Below are 12,595 nucleotides of genomic sequence, written 5' to 3' on the forward strand. Positions count from 1 at the left end.
TCTTGAGAAAGTGGTGGTGATGTGGTACTGAGTTCACTCCTCAACACAGTGATAACTCATTTATTTCTGAAGAGCTGCTTCAACATGTACAATGAAGAAATCTGTCTTGGGGATGACACTGCACATAAATCATAGCAGAGTGTGTCAACTTCTCTTGGCACACAATGAAATTTAGGAAGCACTCAATCAACAATTAAAACAATGATCACATAATACCAGTACAAAATAACAGCAATGACACTGATGCATTTGTGCCTGGTAGTTATGATAGTTGACATGAATTACTTGTCAAACAAAATACTTTTAAAGGAAAGCTGAAAAGTCTGCACAAAACAGTGGAGGCATCAGTGTGGATCTACAATCCCAAGCAACACTTTCAGACAGAGTTTGGAGTGCTTGTGAACAGGATTATGGGGCTTTTATCAGCTCCTGCATACACAAATGGGACCATCACAATATACTGAGAAGCCCTGTTCAAAACAGACAAATAGTTTGTCTTCACCAAGCCATTTTTAGATTGCTAAATATTCCTCTAACACATGGAAAATAGTTATAAATAACTTTCACCTCTTGATTCTCTCTTGGTGTTTTTCAAGAATGTGTGTGCAGCTATTGATGCAGGTAGAAGCCACTGTGACAGAGGGTTTATATTGTCCAGGTAGAACTGGTTTGAAAATCATAAATATTTCAATGTTATGCTGTGTTCCTGTGATGGATTCAAAGTTTCCCTGGCCAGTTGAACTCCCAGGCCACCTAACCCAGGATTTCATGTGGAGGCTGCACCTTTCATGTCTCACATTGAATCAGGACAGTGAACAGAAGCTGTGCTTCCATGCATGTGGGATGTGTGTCCGCTCTGACAGCCAGGAGAGGATGTGCTGAGCAGCCTGGACACGTTTCAGGGCAGGATATTGACCCCAGGAGGTGTCTGGATGTGGCCCCTGGGGACGTGGTTTAGGGGTGGTGATGGTGGTGATGGCTGATGATGGGACTGGATGATCTGGAGGCCTCTGCCAGCCTCGATGCCTCTGGGATTGGGTGGTTCTGGGATGCATTTGGGCATTTCCCAGTGCCTGGGTGCTCATTGATGGTTCATGGGCACTGGTTGGGCACTGTGGTGGTGGCATTAAGGCATTTGGTGACATCTGAAAGGCATCAAATTTGGGTGTTCTCAGGCAGCTCCATCCACTGTGAGAACAAAAATGATGTGAGTGGGGACCATCAGGGTTCACTGTCCTGATTCAATGTGAGACATGAAAGGTGCAGCCTTCACATGAAATCCTGGGTTAGGTGGCCTGGGAGTTCGAGTGGCCAGGGAAACTTTGAATGCATCACAGGAACACAGCATAACATTGAAATATTTATGATTTTCAAACCAGTTCTACCTGGACAATATAAAACCTCTGTCACAGTGGCTTCTACCTGCATCAATAGCTGCACACACATGCTTGAAAAACACCAAGAGAGAATCAAGAGGTGAAAGTTATTTATAACTATTTTCCATATGCTAGAGTAACATTTAGCAATCTAAAAATGGCTTGGTGAAGACAAACTATTTGTCAGTTTGTGTTGTATTGCACTAAATAGTTAAGTATATTGTGATGGCCCCATTTGTGTATGCAGGAGCTGATAAAAGGCTGCTGAAGGTTTTCCCTAAATTGTGGATTTGCAGTCTGTGGTTTAATTTTATCACAACAAATGCAAACAGAGCAAAACATTTCCCAGACAAAAAGCGTTTTCCTTTTACATTCATAACCTTCCCTGTTAACTGCATAATACAGGTTTTCTCTCAAAAGGTGTTCCTGGGTATATTCAAATAAAGTTCCATCACCACTGATGCCAATATATTGCCTAATTACCATTGTAGGGCTCTTTCATTCTATTTCTTGTCAAGCAGGTGAAATCAGGTGTTCACTCATTTAGCTGTTTGCTGGCTAGTGCTGAATCAAACAATTTGTTCAGAAACCACCTGCCTTCCTGCCATCTTCCAAGCACAGAAAGTTGTGATTCTCAGTTGGCTTCCCCTGCCTGAGTACTGGAAACACTCCCAAAGATTTTCATCTTTATTCTCTAGGGCCTTTTAGGGAGAAGTAGGGGGTAAAAAACCCAAAAAACAAGAGGAGGAAGGAAAGTTATCCTGAGGATTTTTCCATAGTGAAGGAGGTCAGGAAGGGGTGGACTCCAATAAATTACTTCCCTCTCCCTGGGTAATCAGGAAAAATGAGCAAAAGTCCTTGCAGTGCTTCTTTAGAGGTCAAGAAGAAGGAAGGAAAATCCAAGGCCTCCCTGAGGAGCAGGAATTCCATCTACTGATGGAAAAATTGCAGATTGAAGATGTAAAACCTTATCTATTCCCATGTCTCTGAGGGTAAGGGCTTCGAATTTGATCCCTTCTGTTCCATATGTAAAAAAGTTAAAATATTAAACAATTTGTGAGATTGAAGGAGACTTCATATCACAGGTTTTGCTTCCCTAGGATTTGTTACCCACAGACCCAGCTGGGTACAAACCTGAAATCCCTGGTGTGTGTCATAAAGGGTGACAACAGAAAAACACTGAGCTCAGCTTTTGGCCATTCAAACTCTTTGAATCAGAAACTAATGCAAAATGTCCACAGAAGATAAATGCTGCCCAGTAATTGCACTGATCAATTCACAACCTGAACAAAAGGTTTGGCAAAGAACGAGGGAGGAAAATCAAAGGTGTGTGAGACGTTTATAAAATGATGAGTAAAGAAGCAAATTATTGAGCTGAGGGAAAAATGACCAGGCACTGGAAGAGGAGGCCAGGAGCATCAGTCAGAGGTGCTGGAAGGTCTTCATTGTGATGATATTAACTGAGAAAAGGTCAAACTGAGAGCAGAGGTGCAGGCTCTGTTTAATTGCAGATGTAGTTCCTGTCAGGGATGGGTGAGTGTGATCCTTGCTCCCAGCTCCACATAAATGGGTTTTAGGGACCAACATCCCACTCAGGGAGCAGTTCCTCATTCCCTGACCCACCGTGCTCCTTCCAAAACCCAAGAGCAGTGAGGGGAATCCCCTGCCTGGGATTTTGCAGATTCTGGGACAGTGCCACCTCCAAGGAGCTCTGTTTCCCACAGAAGGAGCTCTGAGGACTGAGCAACTTGCAGGACTGGACAATCTCCTAGATGAGCTTCATCATGAGCTCATTTAATATGCCATAAAGGTCTCTGTGATAAATCAGGAGGGAATGCTCATTTCCAGTGGGCTGGACTCATCCCTGCTGTGACTCCAGCACAGCTCCAGGAAGCTTCCACAGCCTCCCTCCTCCTTCCCAGTCCAGAGTGAGTCATGGCTCCCTTAATGGGGAAGGATCTATTTTTCTTCTTAACTACTCCAAATGACACTCTATAAACTGGAAATATTATTTAGCTGTGCTTGTGGTTTCATCCCGAGAAGGAAATGAATGATGAATTGCAGCTCCATTTATTGCCCCATATAGAACTGCTCTGACTCTGAGGGTTGTTGGGAAGAAAAATTAAGCTATCAAAATTGAATTAAAAGGTCAATAAATAGAAAAATAAATCGATGAAAGCAAACAATTTTACCCCTGCTGATGAAATGGGCTGCAGATATGTCATGTTATGATATCCATTGGTTAGCATATCTTGATTAAGAGAGCAATAAATATTGATGATACAGATAAAGAAATGGCAGGGGCAGTTTAAAGAGTTTAAAGATTTTTCCTCCCAAATGTCTGTGGGAGAAGGGGAGGAGTTAAGGCAAATGGGTGGGATTAACCCATGAAGAAACAAGGGGGGATTTCCAGGCTGTATTGGTGGGCAGGGAAATGTGGGCTGAGTGTCTGAAAAGTTGACAGGATGGAACTGGTTTGTTACTTGAAGTAATGATGCATCTGAACTATTTTGTGGGTATCCACAATTTATGGGGGGGGGGGGGGGGGTTCCTGTAAAAGAAGTGAATTTATTTCAAATCAAAATTGAAAACTAAGGGCAGGGGCAGAAATAACCTTCAGAAGCAGAAATCTGTGGCTTTGCCCCCCCTGATTTTTTGTTCTGTTTTTGTCAGCCCAGTGTGTGATGCAGATACATTTGGGAGCCCTCCTACCACATTGTTGTCAGAACTTTGTTCTCATGCAGTTGGACTTGAATGTTTCTTGGCTGGCTGATAGCAAGCCTTGAGTTTATCACACACTGGCTCAGCATCTGAGGAGCTGCCATCCCTCCCCTCAGTGCTGAGAGCAGGGTCCTGCTCCACAGGGCCAGACGTGTGCTCATCATTCACATCACATCACACAGGCTGCGCAACTGACTGAAACGTGATTGTGAGAGCAGAAATCCTTCTTTCATTGACTGAAGATCACTATTCAAAACACCATGGAAGGATTCAGCCCTGAAACCAGCTGATACTCACTCAGTTTACCTTCTGATTCATCCCTGTGTTGCTAGCTCCCTTTTTGTCTGGCTGAAGAGCTGGAGGAGATGAAAAGATCTGTGCTGCATCTGCTTCTCCAACCAAACCAACAAACTATGTGAAGCTTTTCCCAGGATTATAATCCTTTTATAGTAATCCCTGTGAAAAGGCACCCAAGGCAGATGATAAATCAACAGGCAGGCTTTGAAGCATGTGACTGTCAGATATCCAGGGGTAACTGGATGCCAAGCTGACAGTACAAAGAGATTTAAAACTACCCAAAAGAAATGCTGATTTAGCACATCCTTCCTGATGGGGGGACCGCTTCAGGAACTCACTCCTATGATGCTGTGCTGTGCAGCAAGCCACTGGAGATGGGTTTTTCCCCTTCCATCTGTAGGATATAATGAGTTATGAAGCCCTTTTTCCTCAGACTAGGACTGGCAGGAGTAGTAAAGCACTAAATTAATCTAAAGAGGAAACAAGTTTGAAATCAAAACCGAGCAGGGGCTGCAGCAGCTCCACAAGGTCAGGGTATAAATAGGAAGTGGTTGTTGTGGTCCTGCTCCTCTGCATTATTATTTGTAATTGCAATTATTATTTGTAATGCATTACTACATTGCATTATTATTTGCAATGTGTTGTATGAGGTCTTGCATTGCATTCAGAAAATGAGTTTTAGGTCAGTGACCAGCAGCCAGCAGCCTCCATTTCAGTGAAGTGCAACCTCAGGAAGGCTCTGCTGCTCCAGAGAAAGCTTCCCAGAAAATGGGCCAGCACACAGCATGAGCTGATTGAAATTCATGAAATTATTCATTAATTGATACCAGAGCACAGTAAGCACAAAGTAGAAGCAACTCCAAAGCAAATAACTCTGAGAGATGCAGCAGGGCAAGGGTGAACCCTCATGGGCATCAGTCCCACCCTGGGAGCAAGCTCTGCTCAGGTCCTGCTTTGGTGCAGAGGAGAAGTGCCATGACAGACTGGGCTGGATGGCCATTCCTGAGGATGGGATTTTTACAGAAACATAGGTCAGGTGGGGTTATCCTTCCCCAGTGCTCTCATGGGGCTGCCTGGATCCAGCTGCTGCTCATCCTCTGCCCATCCTGCTGCTCAGGATCATCTACAAAGCTAAATCAGAGAATCTTAGAATGGTTGGGGTTGGAAGGGATCTAAAAAAAATCATCCAATTCCAAGTCCCTGCCATGGCAGGGAACCTCCCTCCAGGCTGCTCCAGCCCCAGTGTCCAACCTGGCCTTGGGCACTGCCAGGGATCCAGGGGCAGCCCCAGCTGCTCTGGGAATTCCATCCCAGCCCCTCATTTCCATCACAGGGAACAATTCCTTCCTAATATCCAATACAGGCCTTCCTTCTATCAGTGTGAAGCCATTCCCTGGGTGCTGTCCCTGCATGCCCTGGAAATTGTCTCTCTCCAGCTTTCCTGGGGCTCCTGCAGGCCCTGCAAGGCCACCCTGAGCTCAGCCCAAAGCTTCTCCTGTGCAGGTGAACAATCCCAGCTGTGCCAGCCTTTCCTCCCAGCAGAGCTGCTCCATCCCTCTGCCCATCCTGGAGCCTCCTCTGGGCTCTCTGCAGCAGCTCCAGCTCCTCCCTGGGGCAGCTCTGCAGGTGGGGAATCACCTGAGGGGGCACAGGGGCACAATCCCCTCCCTAAATCTCCTGTAGCATTGCCCCCAAATTGCCCCAAAACTGTCTCCTTGCACAACACTGCTGGATGAACTTTCTAATTCATGTCTTTTTTCCTTTAGCAAATCTGGTGCAATAGAATATTTTTCTGCAGCAAGTTCTGGGAAATATTCTCACCTCAGCATCTTGCTAAACATGGGGTACAAACCATGACCTGTTTCAGGGAGTTTTAGAGACAGGATGTTCTTGGGCCCCCTCTGAAACTTTCTGGTTACTCATTATGCTACTGGTTCTGTATCCTTTATTCTCACAGACCACAATATGTGGGAATATTTCCTTTCCACAAACATAAAACTTGCCTTTGGCATTTTTTTTTTCAGATTTTTCCCCCCATTCTATTTGAAAATTTGTTATTTTGGTGAGGGAGCTAGTAGAGAGCTCCTCTGCTTAACACTGAGGTCTTTGGGCAAGAAATTAAGTGCAGCAGAGGGATCTTGGCAAAGGTCCTTGAACAGAGCCAGGCAATGATGTTACTTCCCAAAGTACCTCTCCTCTCTCCAAAAATAAACAGTAAAGAAGGGTAAATTTAGAAAACAGCAGCATGTTCTGGCTACAAGAAGGGATGGGAGGGTGGAGAAAGAGAGTTGTGTTTAAAACAGAAGGCAGCTGTCTCATGAAATGCTCCTAGGATGGTTAAATTTATCCCACAGTGGTGCTGGGGCTCATTAAATACCAGAGATGTGTTGTCCACATTTGTTATCTAACATTTGCCTCCATCTGTTATTCAATAATGTATATGTACCAAATGCATTATTGAAGATGTTTAATACTGGAAGAATACCAGAGCAATGCAGACTGTACATGATTAATGCTCCAGAAACAAACCTCAGGAAAATTGGTCAGTAGTTAGAGAGCCAAGTTTGCCTTGATAAAACATATCACTGAGAAAAACAGTGAAATTTCCATTAATTTCCAAGGCCTTGAGACCAGGTGAGGAATTACAGGGAGGAGGTGTTGCTACTACATTCAAAAATCCACAGTTTTTGTTATCCAGACACATTTGAGAGCGAATTTTTCCTTGTCTTTTCCTCTGCAGTGATATTTTGTAAAAGCACAGGAGTAATTAGGACTGGGGATGCACCTGCACTTGTTTCAGGTGAAGGAGGAGAAGCTTTCCAAGGCTGCTCTGCTTTTCCATCTGCCCTGCTCTGATCCCACCAGGGACAGTGTGAGAATGGGCTGCAGTCAGTGGCAGTGGAATCCTGGCAGTCTTGGGAAGTTTAAAAAAAGCCTGGCTTGGATAAACACTGAGACACTGAGAATGATCTTCCAGCCACGTGAAGTGCTGCTGTGCTGTCATTTCTGATGGATTTGGAAAGCAAACATTCAGATTTTTTACAGCTTTACAGGTTCCTTTAGGAGAACCAGGGGAGAAAACCCCAACATCACCTTTTACTTTAGAGCACCCAGGCTGCAGAGGCCACAAGAAGTTCTCAGGCAGCCTGAGAGCAGATCATGAATTCCCAGACCTGCCAGCAGCGTGGTGCATGTGGAGCTTTTGTTTCACGCTGCTTCTCGTGCTTTCCTTTGTGCTTGGATTGTGAGTGGGTTGCTGGTGATAGATTTCGTTTTGCTGTCATGCTCTGGGGTGAGGGGTGGGCAGGTAACCTCCTGAGAGCCCTTGTGGGACTGCTTTTCTGGGATTCCTTTCAGCTCTCTCACTGGTTCTGCTCTCCCCTAGGTGCGGCCTCAAAGGCGTCCTGATTATCCCATCAGCCCAAAGAAAATCAGGAATGTGACGCTCGTGTAGGATGTGCTTCTCCAAGAAGTTGCTTTTTCACATGTTTGGATGCCTTCATGCAATGCAGAAAAGTTAAAACCAGTTCTCTCAGTTTAACTTTTAAGTTATTTTTCTTTTTTTTTTTTTCCTCATGCAATGAAATAAAATTGCAACCTTTATAACACAGCACGTGATATCACAGCAAAATAATGGACATAAATGATATAAATAGACTGCCCTAATTTCCAAGACAATGAGTTTGATGGGACTGTGGAAGAAGAATCCACGTTTTGGGTCCCCAAGAAATCAGCAAAACTGTCAGACAGGAATGTTGTGTTACAGCAAGATCAAGGACTGGAAATGCAACATATTTATTATTTCAGAAAAACTGGTTAATATAATAATAATGGTTAATATACAATATCTATGCTTTTAAACATATTTTATGTACAGCCTGAGCTATGATCATCTTGAGCTTTCAGATCAACAACATTTTCCCATTCCCATTCTGTAATAAAATCAAGGGAAGTTTTCATGGGGGCTGCTTCAAAATTTCTAACAAAACTATCTTTGGATCAGAAATGACATTTCTCCATTTCAACACATTATTTTATGAGACGTATTTGCCTTGAGATTCCATTTCAAAATAAAATCCAATCACCCATGTGCCAAAAAAAACCTTTTAAAAAAAATTGAAATTCAAATATCTTAAGCTGAAAAATGTAGATTTGAAACTCTTGACTTTGAAGAGTTGTTGCTTGAATGTTTTATGTCTCTGTTCTACTTATGGGCTGAGTTGTGTCACAGCAATGGTGGCTTCTGGAATTCAGTCTGAACAGTGTTTTTTCCTCAGGGATAGAGCTGATAATGACCATGGGAAATGCACTTTAACAAAGAAGCTTCTCAGCAGAGCAGATCCAGCACATGGACCATATCTAAAACTGATGATATGTTCTGTCTGAAATTTTCTATTTCATAATAAAAAAGTTCAATCTTAATTTTTTTTTTTTTTTTTTTTACAAAAAGGCAAACTTCTTCCAGAAAAACAAGATATTTTCAGTGTACTCTTCTTCCTTCCCACTCAAAGAATTCTGAATTATTCAGTGTGTCTCACGTTAATCTTTGGTACAAACGTGCTCTTGAAAGAAGCCCTTGCTTCAAATCCCTTCCAGTGACACTCTGTGCCACAAAACTGAGGAATGTGAAACCTGAACTCAGGAAGGAGAAGTTGTTTTGCATGTTTAGCATTTGGTATCTCCTTAATTCGTGCCAGATTTTGTGTGCTGGTGACATTTTCAGCCAGTCTGTCAGAACAAGTGCAGGGTCTGCCATGTGCTGTTTGTTCACAAAGCTGTTTCAAATTCTGACCATCTACTGCCTTTCTATCTCATTTACCTAAGGAAGAGCTTTGAAATGAATTTTTTAATGCTACACAGACAAAAACATAGGCAATTTACATTGTGGTATATTGAAATTCTGCTTGAAAATATTCTTATTTTGAATTAAACACTCGTGTTGAAAAACATCTACCTTATTCTGATACAAGGATTCCTATTGCTGACATTTCCTTGTTACCACTCTAGCTGAAAGCAATCTAAACACAATCAAAAATCCACTTTATTACAGGAATGTCCACTGCATGAGAGAGGGAGGCCCAGGGTAACACCAGCCTGGGACTTGAGGGGGTAAAAACCTCCTCAAGGAGCTTTGGCTTTCTGTTCATGTGCATTGTTAACAGGGCCTGCTGGTTGTCAGAAAAGTAAAAATAATCTCTAAACTCTACGGAGACAGTGGTTTCCCAGTACGAAGTGTTGGTTCATTGGGATACATTTTGCAAAGGGTTCAAGCTGTACTCCTTTGTTTATCTCCAGGCCCTTATTTTCAAGTGTAGCTTTGATATTATTTGGTGTCATAGCAAAGCAGCCAACCTAGGACTGAAGAAAACCTTTTCTCCACTTAATCTGGATCCTTCCACATTAATCAAACACATTTCTGTGTTGGTGCCATGGGCCAGAGGACACAGACTGTGTCAGCAGCAAGGAGATTTCTGTGCTTGGGAGTCCCCACTGAGATTCCCAGGCTGCGCTTCCAGGTGCTCCAGGCTCTTCAGAGGACACCAGCAGAGCTCCCAAAATTGGTTTGCAGGCTGTGGCTGGGCCAAAGGGCTCCCTGGCACTTCTGATGGGTGAACAGTCTGAGGAGAGAAGGTTCTGATGCCCTTGTGAAGAGCAGAGGCTGGACAGAGCTAAAGAATAAAGCAGGGATTTATTCAGAGGCCTCAGTGGATGCACCTTTGGCAGCACAACCAAAAATGGACACAAAAACGGACAGCTGGGCACGGGGTCTGTCCCTGGGATCAGTTCTGCTCCATTTGCATCTTGCAGTTCATTGTCCCATTCCAGCTTTAGCCCCTGCAGTCCCACCCTGCTTGTTTTTCTCTCTCCAGCCCACGGGGTTTGTGCTCTGGGGCTGAGATTTGGATCATTTGTCCTTGGTGCCCAGCTGGAGCAGGAATTGTTTTGTCTCCCTGCTCTGTGCACAGAGCTCACCATCCCATAATATGAAGCCCAAACCCACACACTAAAGCAGCACAGAATCTGAAAAATAGAAAAATTCAAACCTGAGGCATCAGTTGGAGACTTCATACCAGCCTTTTAGTACCTGAAGAGGGGCCCCAAGGGGTCTGGGAAGAGATCCTTCATCAGGAATTGTAGTGACAGGACAAGGAGGAATGGCTTCCAACTGACAGAGAGCAGGGTTGGATGGGATATTGGGAAGGAATTGTTTCATGGGAGGCTTGGAACTCTTGATTAAGAGAGCAATAAATATTGATGATACAGATAAAGAAATGGCAGGGGCAATGGAGAGGCTGGGGCCGCCCCTGGATCCCTGGCAGTGCCCAAGGCCAGGTTGGACACTGGGGCTGGAGCAGCCTGGGACAGTGGAAGGTGTCCCTGCCATGGCAGGGGTGGCTCTGGATGAGATTTAAGGTCCCCTCCAGCCCAAACCATTTTAGGATTCTCAGTGAGGCTCCAAACCTGGGAACCACATGGGAGCCCCTTCCCTGCTGCCAGCTCTGAGCTGCCTCAGTTGGACATCAGGGACAGCCCAGACAGGTCACCCTCCAGCTGTGCATCCTGCCTGGCAGCTGGAAAAGTGCTCCAAGGTGCCACACTCTCCTCAGGAACCACCAGGAAAATGCCCCTGAACATCCCACAGCAGCAGGAGGCATTAACAGCCCCTGACTGCACCTCTTGGCCACTCAAGCAAACAAAGCTTTTTGCACAAACAGGTACCACAGCCGTGGAAACTGCACATTAACCAGAGTCTGGAGCTCTTTTCCCTCCCTGCCAGCTGAAGGAATGCATCCCACACAGCTCTGGAACACTCCTGACAGCACAGGGACGAGGTTAAAAAATTCTCATTGCGTCCTTGGGATTTATGGTTGGGGGCATTTATTTCCTTCCAGATTTGTTTGTTTGGGCATGTTGTACAGCCTGTATATCATCTCCAGTACTAGCTGTTACTTATGTTTGCAAATAGAGCTCCACAAATAACAATACATAAAATACAGAGACAATTTTCAGCTCACAGGGAATATAAACTATACAGGCACTTTCAGAGGGCACAGTAGACTAAAAATATTGAATTTCAGGCACTTTATGGAGACACCAATCTTTTGTATGCATGCATATTGATTTATAATTATGACTTGAGGGACATTTTAGTAATCTAGAAGTATCCAGCTTTTTACAGCTCACAGACTGTGCACAGTTTGATAATATAAAACCCTTCCCTGTTTCCTTAGAAAATCTTCTCATTTGAATTCCGTGCTTGTATACACAGGGAAAAAATGCACTGAAGATAAACAGTATTTCATGCCACAGTAAGGTTTCCTAAACTTGTCTCACCAGTTTAGTGTTTCACAGAAAACTCAGGCTACCTTTAATACAAAACCACTTAAAAATAACACTTGGCTTCACAGGGAGGTTTCTTGTTTCAACAGAATGCACCTCAGGTTTGTGTGGGCTGAGTGGAATCAACAAATGAACTCTTACTGAAGAGTACTCACAATATTGACTGAACAGTTGGTTTCTTACTGATCTGATTGAACAGAGCCACAATTTTCAATATTTATTTGGTAGAATGTACGATATATGGTGCTGCTGAGGTAAAATGCAGCATTTTTGAGGATTTGGGCCTCCCAGTGACATAGATGGGAATAGCTCTTTGGTTGCAAGGCTCACCATCCCTTTCCTCCACAGGATCCTGCATGAGGCAGGAAAAACACAGCTTCCTACCAAATTCCCCAGCAAAAACTCATGGAAAACTGGAATATGGTCTCCTTAAAGTGTCAGAGATATCTCATTTTCCCATCCCTCATTCTCTACCCAAACAGATTTTCCCCATGCAAAGTGGGGAAATTAGGCCCACTCTCCCTCTCTTGGAGTTTCTCTAAATCCCACACCCACATGTTGAGTTTGTGAGGTCCCCAGGACGAAGGAGGAATTGAGAATCTGACTCCATGTTCTCAGAAGGCTGATTTATTATTTTATGATATTATATTTTATTAAAGAATGCTATACTAAAACTATACTAAAGAAAGAGAAAGGATGCAGACAGAAGGTGCAACAAGAATGATAATGAAAAACTCATGACTGACTCCTCAGAGTCCAACACAGCTGATGGTGATTGGTCATTAAGTAAAAACAATTCACATGAAATGAATCAAACAATGACCAGTTGGTAAACAATCTCCAGACCACATTCCAAAGTA

General features: G+C 43.8%; 1 protein-coding gene across 1 annotated transcript in view; it reads left to right on the plus strand.

The window, feature by feature from the left end:
* Positions 1 to 9,218, plus strand: part of IGSF5 (immunoglobulin superfamily member 5) — a 31,428-nt gene extending 22,210 nt beyond the window's left edge. Inside the window, exon 9 of the mRNA XM_077174687.1 lies at positions 7,780 to 9,218. Coding sequence (XP_077030802.1) covers positions 7,780 to 7,848 — 69 coding nt within the window. The 3' untranslated portion in view covers positions 7,849 to 9,218. The remainder of the gene's footprint in view (positions 1 to 7,779) is intronic.
* Positions 9,219 to 12,595: the final 3,377 nt, after the last annotated feature.

This window comes from Agelaius phoeniceus, chromosome 2 (assembly GCF_051311805.1).
Source record: "Agelaius phoeniceus isolate bAgePho1 chromosome 2, bAgePho1.hap1, whole genome shotgun sequence".
In the NCBI taxonomy this organism is placed as follows: Eukaryota; Metazoa; Chordata; class Aves; order Passeriformes; family Icteridae; genus Agelaius; species Agelaius phoeniceus.